Genomic DNA, 21,983 nt, shown 5'->3' on the forward strand with positions numbered 1-21,983 from the left:
TCTCCAAGCGCCGGCACTTCCTATGCAGTGAACGGGACCCGGGTCGCCTCGACCCAGGTTACCCATTCACACTGCACTGCGAGCCGGGTTGAACTCATGTTCAGCCCTGCTCGTTACCTGAGTAGAAATGCCGGGTCACTCAACTGGGCCCTTTCACACTGCACAGTAACCCGGGTTGCTGCGCATTCATGTGCAATAACCAGGGTTATTTGATGGTACTGTGAAAGGGGTATTATTTATATCACCTCTGAGGGTGAACTTCTCATTGCACAGTATGTGTGACTTTAACTAAAAGCAGGACCAAGACCCTGAAAAAGAACAGTCAAGGCAAATGCTCCTCCTTGGAAGGACAGCACCAGCCTTATACAGCAAAATATAGTTTAGCTGCTTGTCATATAACAGTACTGAAAACAAAAGTTGTTCTGATAACCAAATAAATGTGGGGAAGAAGATTCATTAACAATTCTATTTCAGGCCAAACTTATTCTTTGCATCCATTTGTTCCATAAACATTCCATAAAAGCAAATGTATGTACAGAGAAACTACTTTCTGTGCATTAATCAACATGACAATAGGTTTTGTTTGCTTGCTTGGCCAAGGTACAGTACATTACCATGAAAAATGTTTCTCTACTTTATGTGGACACTATCTTTATTAAATAAAATGTAAAATCAACATGTTCTATGAAAAGCTGGCACAGGTTTCACAAAGTGTCAATTACAGATGTGTCCTCATTCACCAAACAGTTTTGCTCCATATGGTGCGAGGCGCTTGACTTGACTTAGATGCTCCATCACCGGTAGTGATCCTGTTGAGGTGAACACTCTGTGTTTGTGTTTATTTTTTTCTTTACTCTTTAGGTATTAGTATGGCAAGGTTGTTACTCCAAGGGTTCCAATCCTGTTACTTGCTCCAGACCACACAGCACAGGATGTTAGTAATTGCCCCATATTTTACAACAGAGACCAAGTAGCCTCTGGGGGGGAGGTGGGGCTCTTTTCTCTGCCCCCTAAACTGTTCAGCAAATAGCAGGGGAATCCTGCTTATTTGTTCTCCCTCTGATCGTGTGCAAATTAGCTCATAATGTTAAGTGCAGGGTCTGTTTGAGTATTTTGGGGGAGCATGCGGCCAATTTGTTAATTATCTATTCTTAATGGTTTTAGGGGAGGTAACTGTCAATAGTTTTTTTCCTTTTTAGCTGTGTGTGTTTTTGGTAAGTGATTGCAAGTTATATATATTCAGATGACAGGTGTTGACAATTCTTTAATTTAAGTAAAAAATGCAAATATATGGGAAGTAGTTGCCACTAGGGGGTGGGTTAGGCCGCAGGGGGGGGGGTTAGGGTTAGGCTGTATGAAAAGGGGGTTATCCTTCCCGCAGCCTAATCCTCCCCTCCCCTCCCCTAGCCTAACCCTGAAATACATACTTACCGTTAGAAGTTGTCTGCATTCTGACCCGTAGGAGTCCCGCTGCCGGCAGGATTCTGACTACATCCCCTAGTCATAAAATTTACTTTCTTCACAAAACTAACCCTCTATACACAGTTTTACATTTGTATGATTATTAATTTAAATAAAAAATTATATTTTTTGTTTTGGGAGTTTTTAGGAAACACATTTAAAAAGAACATCACAGTCATTAGAGATAAGAGTCCCTTCTATCAAGCGTGATCTCAAAGCTGATTCATATTATGTCAATTCATTTCAAGGTTCATAGTAAATTACATTAACCATCATTACCACATCAAGAATGTTTCTTCAACAGTGCGATGGCAAATAAGTAATAACATGAAATATATTTCATTTTAATTAACTGCCCAATATTGTTTCTACTAACAAAAACATAAAAGAACAAAATGCTATTAAAATGTTTGAAACAGCAGGCAACTGAATTATCAAAAAGGTCAGCGACAAGGTCTTCAAACTGAAATTATAATGTGAATCTGCTACAATCTTCATTTAAATGTATTTTCAAGCAAACTATGTTAATCTGTCGGTCTCTATATTATATTGATCTAGTTCATTGTAAAATTATTTTTTACAGTAGTCGTTTTAAAAAAACATGGGAAGAAAGAAAAAAAAAATACTGTGTTCAGACTTTTAAAAAAAAATGTTAATCATAAAACATGATACAGAAGCAATATAACCTATTTAATAACAGTAACATTATTCATGTATTAACTATTTTATGTAATTTTATTCTAGGTATATTATTATAGAATTAAACTTATTTATCAACCTATCCAACTCTTCCGTGGTGCCTTCATAACCACTAAAAATGTATTTTATTCCCTATGATATATGTGTATAGTTGGATCATTTTATAATGTATTTTTTTAAACAGACAATTAATTAATTACACTATAAATTTGATTTTGGATTGATTCTGGGTTCCCATAAACTTTCCCATAAACTATTGGATTGATTCTAGGTTCCCATAAACTTTTTAACAGTTAGAAAATGTCTTAGTAAGTCTATCCTAAAAGGGAGATATCATGCACCCTATATGATGTCTGATTCCAACCTACAGATTAAACTAGGGCTATAGTAAAGTATTATTAAAACTAGTATGTGAATGATCTTTTAGATGGTCATAAGATTCCAGGACTATAACTAAAAATAACACAGGCCATACAAAATTTGAGTTGTTGAAAATTGCCTGCCATTCTCTAGCTGATTCCAAAAGTACCTTTATGTGTTGATTAAAAAAATAACTGCAATTTTTCAATGAAACGTAAGGATTTTTCACACAATAAGTGTGAAAATAGGCTATTTCAGTGTATTCTGGTACAATGTTAATTTGTTACCAAAGTTGAAAAATATATTGATGTACTATACAAAAAAAAATCTAACAAAGAACCGTTTTACAATGTTGATTACATTTACAGTCTTTACATTTTATTTTCCCTTCAAAGCTTCATTTGGTACATTTTCTTTTATACACTGTTTGCGGGTCCTCTCTGTGCAGCATTTAACAATAGTCTCCAATTATGTTGACTTTCTATCTTCCCTGGTATAGTCACTTCATCTCCTTTACTGTATGTCTTGGTGGAATCGTTTTCCTTGGTCCTTACTAATGGCTCCAAGGCTCTCAGGAAAGTATTCCAAATGATGGTTCAGAAAGGGCTCTTTCAAGCTCATCAAACAACCTAATTATTTGTATTTTTCTATCATGCTTTCCACAGTTTGCTTGTAGTTGGGATCCCAAGAACTTCTTTATGACATAAAATTATCCCAAGCCGCTCTTTTTTTTAACAGTTTCCATCCAACTTTTCAAAATTATTGGCGATTAGGAGTTTTTGAATGACTAGTCCAACAAAAATGTCCTCATCCTGATTGTGCTCAATGTTGGACTTTTGAGCACATCACTACAGTACACTAAGTCAACATCTCGACAGCAGTATGAGAGAGGTGCCAGTAGTCAATAAGTTATTTTCCTTAAGCCTAGAGCCTAACATTTATGTAGATTTTTACTACAGTCTTACTAAATTGTTCAATCCAATCTGAAAAAAATAATTAAAATATAAAATTGGTTTATATGTAAAAATAGACAAATTAATGGACTGCAAAATTTAAATTTCATATTGATGGCCAAATGGTGCGTGATGGAAATTTTTTTGTAGCAGCCAAAAATGTATTGATAAGTGTGTACATTTTTCAAACTGTTTTTCCATTGCAGACCTGTGTAATGTGCCATTTATGCAACTACAGTTGACAGGTGAAATCATAAGACAATACATCTCCACTAAGACATTTATAAAAGAACATGTGCAAGGGCCACTTTAATTAAAGGGAAGATGCACTGCGCTTAAAAGGATAAGGGGTCAATCTTTAGACATTCTAGTAATGTTCATGAGAGGACCTGAAAGAGCTTCTCTCTCAGTAATCTGCTGTCCTAGTATTTAAAAATGGAGTTTCTTCTGTCACCTTGCTTGACCGAGGTGATCCTAAGATCTGTCGAAGCCGGATGATTGGCTGAGACCAAATCTTAAATGAATATCTGGCGACGCCATTTTGTGTCGCCCCTGACAACTCCATCTTGCATCGTCAGCACGAAACCATTGTGTACGATGGTATATTTAATTATTAGCGTTGTGCGTCAGCTTTGCTACCGCATATTGTTGAAAGTCCTATCAAAACCTATACGCACAATAATACATATAAAATACACAAGACGCACCACGCACAGTTGCGCTGTTCATCAAAACACAGATAAGCACAAAATACATAGACGCACAACGCATACTAGCGTCTTTACACAATATTTTCACTCCCACACATGTAATCACTTATAAAAAGGTTCCCAAACATTAAGCTTAATATTAGAGGTTTTATTACCGAATACTTATGTTGTGAAATGTAATGTATACGATATTAAAGGTACATAAGCTAGTAGACATATCATGTTTGGTACCATTCTAAATCACTGTTTATTTGCAGATCTCTGGTTCTATCGGCAAGGAGATTGCATCATGCGTCTGCATGTTATGAACTATATGAAATTAGTGGTTAGAATGTATATCTGTATGTAGTGTCTTTTGACTAGTTTAAACTAGTTTAGAAAAAGTTCTTAAACGGTAAAACCACACAAAGCACCGTCTGAGGAACTGGGACATACCCCCAGTGATGCTGTATGAACTGTCCAATGATCTGCATAGTACCAGATTGTACAGGAGCAAGACCAAATGGAAACCTGTTAACTAGTTTCTTTGTTCTGTAAGGTATATAGCCTGCTCACTGGTTATAGTATACAGCCATTCTTCTTGGATGACCACAGGCTTCTGGAGAGACGACTTTATGCTGGGACCAGTGCGCACGCGTATGTATCAGCTTGTACTTTTGTATATAATTGTCTTTTGCCTAAATATGTTAGATCAAAGCGTGTAACTTTCTTTTATTGCAATAATAACTTTTGTGCTTTGGAACCACAATATAAGTCTGGAAAGCAATTCTTTCTTATGCGACTTGTAGCGCTAAACAGCGACATTTTGGGTATATAGATTTAGGAGTATCAATAGTTGGGGGCTCGTAGTTTTGGAGGTCACACTACTGAGAGGTCGCACGATAGCGTACAGATCTCGATTTCACAACAAAGGGTGGAAGGCGCCATAAGCAGGAAAGAATGCACTGTGTTCAAAACTTGCACCATCTTGTTTTGTGAAACCGATATCCGTTGTTATGTGATTTCAAAGAGGGCTGACTAGGACCTGGGGCAGGACAGAAAGTTTGTTTCTTTCATTATCTGTCTTGGCACTAGAGTGCGAGTCACACAATAGCGTATACACATTTCCTGTATTGCTGCCACGTGTTCAAACAATTGTTCTGATAGTACTGTTGTTTTGCTAACGTGATTACATTGTTTAAAACCTCTGAATCATACCGCCATATTAGCAAAAAGTATAGTTTCTGCGCAGAAAACTAAAAGGTGTATGAAAGCAGACTTGTGATTGTAAAGTGATAGAGGCTACTACTGTGTGTGGGGCCTAGGCTAGGTACCATGTGTTGGTACTAAAGACTCGGTAGGTGTTTGATGAGGCAGAAAGCTACTGAGTGTGTACACATAGCAGGTGTATTGCAGCAAGGACAGGGATTTTGTACCTTGAAGAAAACAAGGGGTTTTTGAAATTCGTCTCCCAATAGTGGTCGCAGAGCCCATTGATCAGTTAGGTTTTCTGGACACTGCAACTAGACCACACGGTTGGGTAGACTGTGATTGTGACTTGGGTTGTAGTGGAGGAAATCACTGGAAAGGGTAAGTGTTATTGGAACTCTTAAATTCTAACAGGGGAGAGTACTCAAAAAAGGTGAGCTACCGGACAAGGGCTGAAAGGTGTCCGGAAAGACAGTATAATTGTATAAGACGTTATTCTGTTCCTCGTTGTGCGCGCCGTCCATAATGGTTAGCGGGCCGGTTGTGCACAACGGGATAGGAGCGCGTGAACATAGCTCCATTAGAATTGTTCACCGGTCCACATTCACTAGCGATAAGTTCCCTAGCGTTTTCCCAGATGGGTGCTAAGCAGATGCTGGGAATGGTCGATGATACGCTGCGTGTGGAAGGACCGACAGGGTCGGCAAGGCATATAATGTATACAAAGTATGGTGCGTATGCAACTGCGTACTGTGATGTATGGGTTAAGATGACCAAGAGATGTGTGAAACCTTTTCCTAAAATTGGCAGTTTTGATGTGGAGGTGTTGAATAATGAAAGAGATAGCATCTGTGTGGTGAAATCTCTAAAGAAACTAGTAAAGTATAATGATTGTTTGAAAGTATGGCAGCATGAAGGGAACACGTGGTTGAGAGGCGTGCTCGCGACGCAAAACAGCATTGTGCACGCTACGGAAGGGAGCGGGCACGCGATGCAAAACAGCGTCGTGCACGCTACGGAAGGGAGCGCGCATGCGATGTAAAACAGCGTCATGTACGCGCCGCATGGTAGCGCGCACGCAACGCAAGGTAGCGCTACCAAAGCGTAAAGGGGATAGCGCATGCTCACCTCCACCACCTCATGTGGTTGAAGGTGATTGTACAGCCGATAAAAAAAAAGTAACCTAATACCCTGTTTAATTCACCTCTAGGAAAAATGTAACTGAAAAAAAAGTGTTTTAATTCACCTCTATGAATTGTAACTCTAGGAATTCTAAGTGTCTGCAGCTTTTAGTTATTGTGCATTTTTTTTTTGGGGGGGGGAATCAGGTGTCCTTGTAAATATTGAGATCAGGAGCTCTAGTCAAAATAGTTACTATATATGTTAATAAGAACAGGTTTTTTTTCCTTTGGTCTATTTAGAGGTTTAGACAATAGATTCATTCAAGAGGTCCACTTTGGTCATGTGTTAGAAATCCCAAGTAATTGTTAGGAACAGGCACAAACGTGATTTTTTTTTGTGTGTTTATAAATACCTGTAAAAATCTAGTTACAGTGTGATGAAGGTTGTTTTAAAGGGGTCTGATATTCAAAGAGGTTCGACAGGATGATTTTCTGTTATTACTAAATGAATCAGGTTTATCTATAAAATAGTTTGTGTGTTGAGAATAGATGTGAATTGGTTACATATTGTCATGCCTGTACTATGTGTACTAACATTTCTTTCTATTTTCTCGGAACACCGGAATGCAGGCCAAAGTAGACGAAGGAGTCCAAGACCTCTCTGATTCTCCTCAACAATTAGTACACAGACCATGACACTGCCGCAAAACCAGCAGCAGATCCGTACCTTCTATATTGTACAGAAGCTGATGGCTGTGCAGCCGGTGTCCTCACACAGAAACATGGTGATTCCCATACACACACGCATGTACACTTCACACACATACATTCATGGTACTGTATATCATTCCATTTTTATTCTGTTCCATTTTTATTCTGTTTAATAAATCCTGCAGTGATAAAACTTATGTATGCTAAGTTACAAAAGGCAGTAGCTGTCATCAAATGTAATGCCCACACATGTGAAGAAGACCCAGTGTCACTGGGCAATAACAGAGAAGGCAAAGCTGCCAAATGGGCAGCAGGGTTAAAAGTAAACATGCAAACTGATAAAATTATGGTTTTCCAAATGATTGACATCCAGAAATTAATTGAGATGCAAAATTTGTGTTTCATACAGGAAAAGGCAGTCTGAAGATCAAAGAGATGTGGTCAGGAGTCCTCCGGACTCTGGAGAAATGGACAAGGTAAGCCTGTTGCTCCCAGGGCATATTACCCAAGCCTGGCTGAGGCAGCGCATGGTCTGACTCATCTGGGAAAACAAGGTATGTGCAAGTTGGTCAGAACATATTGGTGTACCCCAAGCTTTTCTACCAAGCTGAAAAAGGGCAATGTCCTGCTTAACCTGCTTGAGGAAAAACGTTGGGAAGACAACACCAACTGAGCCATCTCATATCCCTCCGACAGATGGTCCTTTTCAGGTAATACAAATTGATTTCATCCAATTACCACCCTGCAGGAATCTCAAGTATGTATTAGTTTGTATCGATGTGTTTTCTAATTGGGTAGAGGCATATCCAGCTGCCACTAATACTGCTGTTTTTACTACTAAAAAGATTGTTCAGGAATTTGTATGCAGATACGGTATCCCTAGAATCATAGAAAGTAATAGGGGTACTCATTTCACTGGTGACGTGTTCCAAAACATGTGTAAGCTCATGGGTATCAATAGTAGGCTTCACACCCCCTACCGTCTGCAAGCCAGCGCCAAGGTAGAAGAGTGGTTCTCGTGGTTGAACCCTGTAAAATGGTTTTCAGGTCTAGGAGAGTGAGTTCAGGAAATGGTTGCTAGCGTAGGTAAACTCATAATCCTCATATTGGTTGTCATCTTAGTAATTGGCTTATATGTCAGATGTGTTCCTGCTGCGTTGAAGTGTGGAAAATGTAATGCTAAGGTAAACCGGGAGAATGAAATTATGATGGTGGTTAGCAGTAATAGTATGAATACTAAGGTAAATGAAGAACTGCATTACAATCCTGAACTAGAATGTACCAACAGATAATTGTATAGATTTAGCCATGCATGAAATGTATTATTAAATGTTATTTTTAAACATCCTAAATAATGCAAGTCCCTATCCCCTTCAAGACTTCCTTTATAGGTTAGGTGCATCCCCACATCTTTCCCATGATCTACAGAGATACGCGGTGTGTGTATAAGGGTAGTTTTATGTCCCTCCCAGGGGCGCATTATTGATGGTTTAATGACTGAATTGTACCATCCCATAATATAACACTGAATAATATTTTATAGTGTATGACTGAATAGATTAAGCCTAGCGTGTGATAGTGTTTTGGTTGCTATCAAAGGGTGGACTGTCGAAGCCGGATGATTGGCTGAGACCAAATCTTAAATTAATATCTGGCAACGCCATTTTGTGTCGCCCCTGACAATGCCATCTTGCATCGACAGCACGAAACCATTGTGTACGATGCTATATTTGATTATTAACGTTGTGTGTCAGCTTTGCTACCGCATATTGTTTAAAGTCCTATTAAAACCTATACGCACATCAAATACATATAAAATATACAAGATGCACCATGCAGTTGCGCTGTTCATCAAAACACAGATAAGCACAAAACACATAGACGCACCACACATACTAGCGTCTTTACACAATATTTTCACTCCCACACATGTAATCACTTAAAAAGGTTCCCAAGCATTAAGATTAATATTAGAGGTTTTATTACCGAATACTTATGTTGTGAAATGTAATGTATACGATATTTAAGGTACATAAGCTAGTAGACATATCATGTTTGGTACCATTCTAAATCACTGTTTATTTGCAGATCTCCGGTTATATCGGCAAGGAGATCGCATTATGCGTCTGCAAGTTATGAACTATATGAAATTAGTGGTTAGAATGTAAAGCTGTATGTAGCGTCTTTTGACTAGTTTAAACCAGTTCAACGGTAAAACCACACAAAGCAACGTCATACCCCCAGTGATGCTGTATGAGCTGTCCAATGATCTGCATCGTAGCAGATTGTCCAGGAGCAAAACCCAATGGAAACCTGTTAATTAGTTTCTTTGTTCTGTAAGGTATATAGCCTGCTCACTGGTTATAAATTAATATACAGCCATTCTTCTTGGATGACCACAGGCTTCTGGAGAGATGACTGTATGCTGGGACCAGTGTGCACGCGTATGTATCGGCTTGTACCTTTTGTATTTAATTGTCTTTTGCACTAATTGTGTCAGATCAAAGCCTGTAACTTTCTTTTATTGCAATAATAACTTTTGTGATTTGGAACCACAATAAAAGTCTGGAAAGCAATTATTTCTTATGTGACTTGTAGCGCTAAACAGCGACATTTTGGGTATATAGATTTAGGGGTATCAATAGATCTTAGGGTTAAAATAAGAAAATATATGGATATTAAAAAGTGATCCTTACACAGTACTAACTGGAACTTTGTTAAATCTACCCTGGGTACTAAATAAACTCCTCCTTATAATGCTAGACATATAACAAAGCCATAAAGAACAAATGGTAGCAGAAAATCTAAAATATTTCTCTTTTACATATACATACAGTATATATATATATATATATATATATATATATATATACATATACACACACACACACACACACACACACACACACACATTACACACACACACACATATATTTTTAGGGGCACTCTTGTATCAGTGGAATAGTCCTGGGTTGCCTTCCTTAGAATAATGCATAGATTCAACATCCATATCCACAGAACAGGCGGCACTCCACCAGACTTAGTAGTGAAAAAAGTTTGTTTTATTGCCAACGTTTCAAGGCCTAAATGGCCTTTTCATCACAATATATTTATATATATATATATATCTCCACAATGCAGGTGAGCAGCACTCCCTTCCAGATATAATACCAATAGCCGGTGCCCTCTTAGGTATCCAGTCCGGATCCAACATATAGTAAAGGGTCGCAGGCAGCACTCGGAAATAAATGCCAGCACACAGCTGGTTACTTAAACATCAACGTTTCAAGACATTAATGGTCTCGTCATCAGGATAAAATACAAACAAAGTTACTGACCTTATATACCCAACACCGTCACCTCGTGCATCACAGACGCCGGACCTCCCCACAGGCGCATACACATGACGTCATGTCTGGGAGACCCGTCGCCTAGGTAACAATAATAACATATAGTGAAAACGTCATCTTAAGGCCCAAGCAGTATTGAATATTACAGAAGATAAACAGCTCCAATCCATTGTAAATCAATACTATACATACTAGTAGAATGCGATAATAATCAAAAGCGTGCTCTACACAAAACAGTGTAATCCAAGGCTTTCATTTAAGCCTCTAGGTGATAATGTTCCCAGCCTGTGGATCCACCGAGCTTCACAACGCAGAAGCTTCCCAGACCGATCACCCCTACGTATATGTTTAAGTAACCAGCTGTGTACTGGCATTTATTTCCGAGTGCCGCCTGCGACCCTTTACTATATATATATATATATTTATTCTTTATTGCTTGAATATGTGATACTCTGTATATTTTGGATACCTTTACCAGATTTTTCTCATGCATCAAGAAACTGAAAGACCGTTGATAGGACTTTTTCCATGGGCCCTGAGTGTGTTGTAGTAAGAATACTTTATGCATAATCATAAAATATTCTTGTCTCATAGTAGTAGAAGAATCATTATTGAAACACTGCTAACTGAAACACATGACAACAAAGCAATACATAATAAACCACAGCCCTCTGATAAAGGTACAGAATCAAAAGAGTCTCACCGGTTGTGGAGTTGGAATTTTCTCTTCTGTGTTTTCATTCTCTCCAGACAGTTGTATTTCAGTTTTACTTCCCGGTCTTGAAGAGCTCTTATTATTTTTCTGACTGTTGCCAGAACCATTTCTTCCTTTCTTTGTCCCACTTAACAATATCTGGCTTTTGCTTGCTGTTAAAGGTTATGAAGTAAGCTTTTTTAGTAAATAATATATGTTATATCACAGTTGAATGTACCAGAAAAATAGTACATGTGAAAACCAAATAGTCAATGTATACATTTCTACTTGCTGATTGTTTGCCTGATAATTTGGTAAGTGGTACCAATGTGTCCTCATACATCTAGCTTCAATACACCTTGCAGCGCAACTTGCCTGGCGTGAGCGAGCCGCCGGGTTCCATGCTACTCTGCTAGCGTCTGGCAATACGATGCGACTAGGAAGATCCAGCAGACTGTGCTGATTAATTTGATATGCGACACTTGTATATATGTGTGCACCTGAGTCTGTATATGAACCGCTACGGAACTTGGAATGCAAAAAGCTGCACCCGCTATATTGCTTTTGTATACAGATTCAAAAACTCAGTCAAACACAGTATAAGTGTTGCATATAAAATGAATCAGCATAGTCTGCTGGTGCATCCTAGCAGAGCCTCACGTGACCTGGCGCACAGAGAAGCTTCATGGAGCGACTGCAGCAAAGATTAAGGACACCTCATGAAAAAGTCTAGCAAACCCATTTGACTCACTTTCCTTAGTATTTTTATACTAAAGCAATAATTAGGAACAGTATTTCCAAAAGTATTTTAATCCAGTTGTACAGTATTGAGGTCAGTATTGTGCTGCAACATAAGTGCTGTTCTAAAGAAATAGTTAAAGATATAAGATGATAACCTTTAAAGTAAAATACGTCAATAATACTGGGGATCATACAGACCACTGTAACCAAGAACACTGGCATTATGTATCAGCAGGGCTGTAACTAGGGTAGTGCGACCAGTACCATGGCATGGGGCACCGCAATGCAGGGGGGCACTGTTTGGGACTATAAATGTTCCTGTTTATTATCATTCTCACTTGTAGCTTCCTCTTCTTTTATCCCCAGCATCTCCTGGCTGTCCCCAGCATCTCCTGGCTGCCCCAGGAGTACCCCATCTCTTCCCTGGCCCTTCCCCATGAGACCATGGCCCTTTTTCAGATGCACTTATATATACATACTATCTTATGTCCCTATTTAAAAAAAAAAAGGGGGGGGGACGGACAATGCTCTTTCTGGCACTGGGCACTAATAAGTCTAGTTACAGCTCTGTGTATCAGTTTGCATCAAAATAATTACAGGAGGAATGAGCAATGTCTGATTGCCAGGTAAAGGTAACAGTTATGACAGGCTATGGAGGGAAGGGGGAGGGGGGTTGGGGATTGGAATACACATTAAATACAGGTCATCTTTAGCCATACTTAATGTACAGTACTCTATCAAGAATATGGTCCCATAGACCTACAGTACTGTACAATGAAGGTAAACTGTTGCCCACTTCACTTCTCTCCCCCCATCAATGCTACACTTCAGAGCTGAAACAATACTATTAATGGTAAAAGATTACATTTGTATTTCATGATAAAACCATGGTTGTGTTACAGGAAATGATAAGGAAAATGTGCTAAATGTGACAATATAAGATATGAAATGGGGATGAACTGTAAATTACATTTTAGTCGAAAACAAAACGATTTTGTAACATTTGATTTTATTTAATGCAACATTTTAACTGTATAAAATCAATGATAACACATGGCAAATGCGAAAAGTGATAAGAACATCTGAGCTAATAAGTAATGCACACCTGCCAAACTCACATACCATATATGTAGACATAGGTCACAGAGGCTGAAATCATTTGTACTATGTTTCAATTTCCTTGCAGCCAATGTTTCTTTCAATCTATGAAATACACTACTATAATTCCATTTTATGAAATTTAAAATTAACATTTATTTTCAATGTTCTTATTATAAAGGATTAGTAAAATTATATCTATAAAGTATATAGAAAATCAAATGTCCTGACTGACTCACTGACTCAACAATGTCCAGCCCAAACCCCTGGACTCAGAAACATGAAAATCGAGTAGTATATATATATATATATTTTGTGGTAAGAGGGGTGGTCTCTCACCTGAATTTCCCACAATCTGGGATCTGGAGGATGAGGAAAAAAAGACTGTCACATTCTGCAGCTACAGTAGAAGTTTGGAACTCCGGGTTTTCTGGCTGCGCAACTCAAAGTGGAAATATGGAATTCTGGGTGTTCCTGGTCGCCTACAGTCAGCAGGAAATCGGCAGCAGAGGAAGAGTTTAAAACTCTTGTTCACCTAGTCTACCAAGCATTGATGCTGAATAGCGGCCAGCGAGTAGGCCCAAGTGACTGTAGTGCCAGGGACCAAGGGCTATGCCAGAAGAGCATGGCCAATTGTGGTTGCAGGCCACTGCAATGGGCTGACTGCTAAGCACGAGGAGTGCTGGGACCTTTTATGTTAATTTACTTATTTTTCTGTATGTACCTGTGTTTCCAGGCCTAAGCCTAAGTATATTGATCTTCAGGTTCTGCTTCCAGTAATAAGATACTGTGTATTCACCAGAAATCTGCCTACCGAGTCCTTATTTCAAGTACCCATTTTTCACATTATATATAGTTATATACACAGTGCATCCGGAAAGTATTCACAGCACGTCACTCTTTCCACATTTTGTTATGTTACAGTCTTATTCCAAAATGGAATAAATTAATTTGTCCTCAAAATTCTACATACAATATCCCATAATGACAATGTGTAAAAAGTTTGAGATTTTTGCAAATTTAATACAAAAAAAACCCCTAAGAAATCACATGTACATAAGGGAATCGGTATGAAATACCGATCATCCCTAGGTAAGTATTAACTAACCTAACCTACCCCCCTAACCCTCCCTTAGGGGTGCCTAACCCTAACCTCCCCCCAAGTGCCTAACCCTAATCCCCCCTCTAAGTGCCTAAACCTAACTCCCCCCTCCCTGCTGAATAAACCTAAGTCCCCCGGGGGGGGGGTGCCTAAGCCTAACCTCCCTCCGGGGGTGCCTAACCCTAACCCTCCCTTCCCCTAGCCTAACCCTAAGTCCCGTACATAAGTATTCACAGCCTTTGCTCAATACTTTGTTGATGCACTTTTGGCAGCAATTACAGCCTCAAGTCTTTTTGAATATAATGCCACAACCTTGGCACACATCTTTGGGCAGTTTCGCCCATTCCTCTTTGCAGCACCTCTCAAGCTCCATCAGGATGGATGGGAAGCGTCGATGCACAGCCATTTTCAGATCTCTCCAGAGATGTTCAATCGGATTCAAGTCTGGGCTCTGGCTGGGCCACTCAAGGACAGAGTTGTCCTGAAGCCACTCCTTTGATATCTTGGCTGTGTGCTTAGGGTCATTGTCCTGCTAAAAGATTAACCGTCGCCCCAGTCTGAGGTCAAGTGTGCTCTGGAGCAGGTTTTCATCCAGGATGTCTCTGTATATTGCTGCATTCATCTTTTCCTCTATCCTGATTAGTCTCCCAGTTCCTGCCGCTGAAAAACATCCCCACAGCATGACACTGCCACCACCATGCTTCACTGTAGGGATTGTATTGGCCTGGTGATGGCCTGGTTTCCTCCAAATAGAACGCCTGGCATTCATGCCAAAGAGTTCAATCTTTGTCTCTCATGGTCTGAGAGTCCTTCAGGTGCATTTTGGCAAACTCCAGGCAGGCTGCCATGTGCTTTTTACTAAGGAGTGGCTTCCGTCTGGCAACTCAACCATACAGGCCTGATTGGTGGATTGCTGCAGATATGGTTGTCCTTCTGGAAGGTTCTCGTCTCCTCACAGAGGAATGCTGTAGCTCTGACAGAGTGACCATCGGGTTCTTGGTCACCTCCCTGACTAGGGCCCTTCTCCCCCCCTTCTCCCCTGATTGCTCAGTTTAGATGGACGGCCAACTCTAGGAAGAGTCCTGGTGGTTCCGAACTTCTTCCATTTACAAATGATGGAGGCCACTGTGCTCATTGGGACCTTCTAAGCAGCAGATATTTTCTGTACCCTTCCCCAGATTTGTGCCTCGAGACAATCCTGTCTCGGAGGTCTACAGACAATTCCTTGGACTTCATGCTTGTTTTGTGCTCTGACATGCACTGTCAAGTGTGGGTCCTTATATAGACAGGTGTATGCCCTTCAAAATCATGTCCACTCAACTGAATTTACCACAGGTGGACTCCAATTAAGCTGTAGGAACATCTCAAGGATGATAAGTGGAAAGAGGATGCACCTGAGCTCAATTTTGAGCTTCATGGCAAAGGCCGTGAATACTTATGTACATTTTCTTCGTGTTTTTTTTTTTAAATTAAATTTGCAAAAATCTCAAAAAAACTTTTTACACGTTGTCATTATGGGGTATTGTGTGTAGAATTTTGAGGACAAAAATGAATTTATTCCATTTTGAAATAAGGCTGTAACATAACACAAAAGTGACGCGCTGCGAATACTTTCCGGATGCACTGTATACACACACACAATACTGTGCAAAAGTTTTACGCAATTATAGAAGAAATGCTGCAAAGTAAGATTTCATTAAATACTAGAAGTGTTAATGGTTTATTTTTATCAATTAACAAAATACAAAGTGAATGAACAGAAGAGAAATCTAAATAAAATAAATTTTTGGTCTGACCACCTTTTGCTTTCAAAATAGCATCAATTTTTAGGAACATGTACAGTACTTGCACAAACTCAGGGATTTTGTAGGATTATAGTCAGGTGTATGATTAACCAATCATACCAAACATGTTATATTGATCATCATTTTCATATGTAGGTTGAAACACAGTCATTAACTGAAACAGAAACTGCTGTATAGGAGTTAGGTTAGGGTTAGGGATTCAATAAGAACAAAACTACAATGTCGACATGCTAATGAATTCAACATTACATCCATGTTGACATGTTAAATGTCAACATGATCATTGTCAACATTATGAACATGCGGTGCGAGACACTTGGGGTGAGTGAGCATAGCGCTCCATCTTTAAATTTGAGTCTTTATCTGCAGCGCTGATGCAGCGAAACACAACTCAATCTGTACCAGAGACGCTGGGCTACGACTTTTAACAGCACAGGAATTCATTTTAAATATGTACAAAGTCCCAGTTGAAGCACAACGGAACTAGTTGTGGAAAAAAGCTGCGGTCGTTGCATCGCAACACTTTGTATACAGATTCAGAGTCAGTCACATACAGATATATATACACAAGTGTCACATATCAAATTATTCAGTGCAGTTGCATCGCGTTGCGACTAAGATGCACATTAGAGCAAAAAAGATGCTTGGCGCAAGCTGAGTTGCATGGGACATAGATATTTACACACATAGGGTCTTATTCTGGGTCAGTCTGAAACTTAATCACAATTTGCTATTTTATAAAAAAAAAAAAATCACATCTCTGAGACCTATTCACAGTCAGTCACATCTGCAAATCTCAAACTGCGACTCCCTCCCCTTGTCGTATCTGGCTGAGATGAGTCTGTATTGCAACTGGAGGCATGGCTTCACAAGCAGTACTGAAAATGCTAACAATCACAGAAGACAGTAGAAATATATTGAAGTCAATGGCTTGGGGCATCTGAATTACTCTGCAAAGCAGATGCAAATATTACATTTTCTTTATTTATTTTTCATTTCATCACTTATAAATATACAACAAATAAATATGCATGCTTCACTTTCCCCAATCATTCTTTGTTTCTATAAAACGAGGGTTTAGTTCTGTGTAAAGTGACTTTTTAAGCATTACTCCTGCTGTTTCATGTATTTGAATAAGAGATGAATGGTTCGGATTCGACTCGGTTCTTTTTGCCAAATTAGCGCAAGTTCTGATTAGTTCGGATTTATTTTATTGGCTATTTAAAACACGCGCGAGCCGAATAGCCAATATGATGCAGTTTTTGAGAACCAAACACAACCGAGTAAAACCGATTAAAACCGAACCGCTCATCTCTAATTTGAATAAATGGGTGTGTTCTTCACATTTGAAATCAATTGGACGCAGTCATCATTAGCAGCTTTGCAATCAACACTATCAACTTTACACTTATACCACGGTCAGAGCTGACACAAGCCAAACCCCTTCAGGAGGCTGCGTTAGAGATTTTCCAGCAGCCATGTTTGTCTTAACTTGAGACTATGGGGTATATTTACTAAAAGCTGATTTGGGGAAATCTTGGCTTTTTGGTGTATTTATAGGTGATTTTGCAAATCAGAGATTTACTAAAGGCAAAATCGACTATAAAATCGAATCTCTACCAAAATCAATCATCAACCAAACATTGGTACTTTCCCATATCCTCCTACAGGATCCCCTCATTTACTAACAGTCAGATTTGAAATCGACTAAAAATCAACTTCTATCTGACTTTTTAAAAGCACACAAACAGGCCGCAGCCATGGAAATGGCATCTCCATTATAGTGAATGGAAATGACCGAACGGCCAAGTCGTTTCGGGTTGCAGCGGGCACTGCCCGCAGCATGTCTGTGAAGTCTCAGACATTTCTTTATTTTACCAAGACCTAGTACATCCACTTGGAGAAGAGGACTGATCTCCTTCAGGGAGTAGGTAAGTATGTAGTGTGAGTATGTGAATGAACGTGTAATAAAGATTTACAATATTCGGTATGTGAGTACTGTGGTTTGTTTAATATTTTTTTCACAGTGGGGACGCAGATGCTGCTGGCCTGCTGGCACTTGTAGTTCTATAATTGCCAAAGGGCAGGCTTGCTGGTACCTGTAGTTCCACTGTGAAAATTGATATTAATTCCTCATTTGTCCCAGGGATGCAGGGAAGAGTCCTGGACTTTTGCCCAGGGCTGGTTAATGCTCAGGAGGGGGAAATACGGCGGGAGGGGTGTAAGATGTAGGCAAATACTGTATTCTCTGTTTATTTTGGGACAGCAGCTTTAAACATGACCCTTCTTTATTTGTCTATTTTAGTGCCTATTACTTTCTTCAGTCTTAAATATTTTGTTTGTTCCAAGGTCAGTGTTCAGAATACATCCAAATTAAATAGCAAAAATACATATGTAAATGATTATATTGGGCCTGATTCAGCAGCGATCGCAACTGCGATTACGCACGCAATCGTCCGCTGTTATGTATTACTCATGCCTGTGCATCGCAGTGTGTATGCGCAAACACACCACTGCGATCGGGACTTTGGCCGCTGTGACTACGGAGGGCCATCGCAGAGTGATTGACAGGAAGCACCGTTTGGGGGTGGTGACAGGGGGGTGGTTGGCGAAAGGCGTGCCAGTGCATTTGAACAGCATTGCAGGGGCATGCATAAATTAGCCACTGCGATGCCATACGCAGCTTGAGCTTCCACTGCATGCGATGAGGTTATCAATTCCTGTGTAGGGACAGACCTTGTGCAAGTGTGCGTGAGGCTGCGATGGTACTCGATGTTACCGATGGTTCAGCAGTCTTGCTAAGTATTACGGATGTGTGTAAGGTAAGGTGGGCGTCCTTATGTCAGGCTGCGTATGGCATTGCGATCGCAGACATTAGCATATCTTCGCAGTGAGACTGCATGCGTAATTGCTTTTGCAATCGCAGTTGCGATCTGTACTGCATCAGGCCCATTGTACATTAATGTAAAATATAGTAAAAGCATATACTCACAGTGAGCACTAATTGGCCTTTCGTTGGGCAGAAAGCAAAATGCAGGAATCACTGCTTGACCTTTGCCAGTAGCACTTACAACTTCTTCATTGTCATCCAATATCTGTATCTTGAGGAATACGTCTAACTTAGAGGTTTGTACTTGAACAGTTGCAATGTGGTCTATTGCTGATTTTACTGTGTACCTTAACACAAGAGCAGAACAAAGACATCAGTATGTCAGGAAAGCAGCACAGACGGAAAGAGCACGTCTGACAGATTCACACTAAAGAGTTATGTTCTAAAAAGAAGCAGATGAATAAATTATATGTTGATATTTTCTTACTGTACATAGTGCTGTTTACATGGTAGTCTATTATAAAATGGAAGCATTTCTTTTTAATAAATGTGTTAATTGTTAAGTCTTTATACTGTACACACTATTCCACCTAAGGATGGAATGAGAGCTCAACTGTACTGTAACTTGATATTCACCTAATTTGTGTAATAGGCAGTCCAATGATGCTTCTAATTACCTAAATATCAGGTCCTTGTCATTGGGTATGTAATAGTCTCTGATTTCCCGCAGGGAGAATGCATTGTTTACAGTGTCACGAGAGAGATACGGCAGAGGGTTGCGGGTCCCAATGAGTCTCAGTCTCCATTTTCCAGATGCCACAGCAAATTCACCAATATGCGCTTCAGCCATAAATGTATATCCCTTCTGAGATATCAGATGTATAAACAAAACCTAATTAGATATACGGAAAGCACTGTCACACCTAGAAGACTGTGCAAAAATCTACCATTGCGTACAATCTGATTATATCATTGATCATATGCAGAATAGGAGTAAAATATTACTAATGAATATTACTATGTCCTGTACAAATACTGCGGGTGAAATGTAATAGGGGCGAGATTTAAAAAGGTGTGAGTTTAGCGCAAAAATAGCACTTTTTAAGTCTCACATGTAATAGGCTCCGAGAACATGCAAACTCGCATTTATCTCACATTTCCACTACTCGCATGCCTCAAATTCGCATCCAGATGTTTTCCCGTTTTAAACAAACAACTCGCCCAATGTAAGAGGGTGCGTGTTGTAAACTCGAACAGAACTTGTAAAAAAACCCCCGCAAAATAATAGATCTGCGTTAGGCTAGCACGTTTAGACTGAGCAGCAGTGTCTATAGCAGAAGCCTACACAGATCAATAAAATTACATGAATGGACTTAGGGGCCAATTCATCATTGTAGGCTGAATGGTCCCCAAAGATAAAAGATCCAACTTGCTGCGATATGCGGCGGAGGATATTTAACTACTGGAGCATTTCGGTATTGCTCCGGTGTGGGGACTGCTGCTCTGAAAAGCAGCTGTCCCTGTGATCCCTAACATTGCTACTGAAGTTGTTCCGATACTTACCTCTCTTGAGCCAGCTGACTGCTCGTGTGTGACCTGAGTTCATGCATGAGCATGGCCACAGAGCACGAGTGGATAGGCAGTGAAAGGATCAGATCAGAACCCTTTTCACAACCCTAGACCTCCTTCCCATTGATATCATTTTCTGTTGTCTCTCCATTCCCAAAATATAATGACAATGGGCCTGATTCAGACCCACTCACGAGCGGCTGTCCGCTCGCAAGTGGGTCGATGTTATGGACTGAGCATGCGCACGACGGAGGGAGCTGTTGATTGACAGCACGCCCCCTTTGGTGGGCGTGCCGGGGTCGTGCCTCCCTGACGGGGGCGTTCCCACGGGAACGCCTCCCGTCAGAAGCCGGCCCACTGACATCACTAGTGATGTCAGTGGGAGTGATTTTGGCTCTGGTAGAGCCAAAATCACTCCGGAGCTTGCGGTTGAAAACCTCAACCGCAGGCTCCGGCTCGCAATTTCGATGGTCGCGATGGTCTCGACCATCGCGGCCATCACAAAGCACGCTCGTATAGCCTGTGGGTGGTGACCCACAGCTATACGAGCGTCCAGGAGGACGCTCCATGAAAATGGAGACCAGCCCTCATTCAGAGCGTGCGCTCTGCTCAGAGCGTACGGCTCTGAATGAGGGCCAATGTATTTTTGAACCACTAAAATGCTGCTTAATGCTTTGCTTCCTTCTCTTTTACATACAAATCCCACTGGATGTAGAAGGGAAGAGAGGAAAATAAGTAAAAATACGAAAAAGTTAGCATGTATGGGACAAACAGCTACAATGATAAATAATAGAACACATTTTGCTATATACTGTACTATTAAATTCTAAGTTATCAATGCAAACAGATACTGTAGGCGTAATTTGTTAGTTGCCACTCACCTTGTTTTCTATGTAAATATGAGGTGTTACTTTGTTAAACACCCAGGGTATTTTCTCCAGTGTGTCATTATTAATGACATGTAGTGTGCACACTGGAAGGTTTGTATACATCTTGGGTACTATAAACATGTCTTCAGGAACATGGAATGTTTCCCTAAAAAAAAACATTTGTTTAAAAAATAGTTGATTAATATTTACCTAAATGTTACATACAGTTGCAGGACAAGTTTTTTGGGCATTTGGCACACGAAAAACAGCAATGACACCCCTTCCTCCAACCTCCCACACACACTTTAACTTGTATGGTATATTTCTCTGGTTGCCTAATATACTATACAGAGCCTAGTCACTAGTGACTAAGGCCCTGATTTAGCATGGATCGCAGTTGCTAATACGCACGCAATCAGCCGACTGCTGATTTCTGCGCATCACAGTGCGTGTGCGCGAACTGGCCACTGCGACCGAGACTGCGATCGCAGCGGCTACGCAGACCCATCGCAGAGTGATTGACAAGTTTGTGGGTGGTGATGGGGGGGGGGCGGGGGGTCGACGAAACACAGGCGTACCAGTGCGTTTGAACGCCGTTGCATGGGCGTGCAGAAATTATCCACTGCGGTGTTCTACGCAGCCTGAGGCCTGATAGCGTGCGCTTAAGTTAGCAATTTCTGAGTAATGTCAGGGCTTGTGCAAGTGTGCGTGAGGCTGCGATG

At 40.2% G+C, this 21,983-nt stretch overlaps 1 protein-coding gene across 1 annotated transcript in view; it reads right to left on the reverse strand.

The window, feature by feature from the left end:
- ADGB (androglobin) overlaps window positions 1-21,983 on the reverse strand; it is a 435,925-nt gene that overhangs the window by 91,198 nt on the left and 322,744 nt on the right. Inside the window, exons 25-28 of the mRNA XM_088474497.1 lie at window positions 21,274-21,427; window positions 19,501-19,688; window positions 18,986-19,170; window positions 11,257-11,420 (exon numbers count right to left, since the gene is read on the reverse strand). Coding sequence (XP_088330623.1) covers window positions 11,257-11,420; window positions 18,986-19,170; window positions 19,501-19,688; window positions 21,274-21,427 — 691 coding nt within the window. The remainder of the gene's footprint in view (window positions 1-11,256; window positions 11,421-18,985; window positions 19,171-19,500; window positions 19,689-21,273; window positions 21,428-21,983) is intronic.

Source organism: Taudactylus pleione, unplaced genomic scaffold, assembly GCF_031769625.1.
Source record: "Taudactylus pleione unplaced genomic scaffold, aTauple2 ptg000154l, whole genome shotgun sequence".
NCBI classification, from domain to species: domain Eukaryota; kingdom Metazoa; phylum Chordata; class Amphibia; order Anura; family Myobatrachidae; genus Taudactylus; species Taudactylus pleione.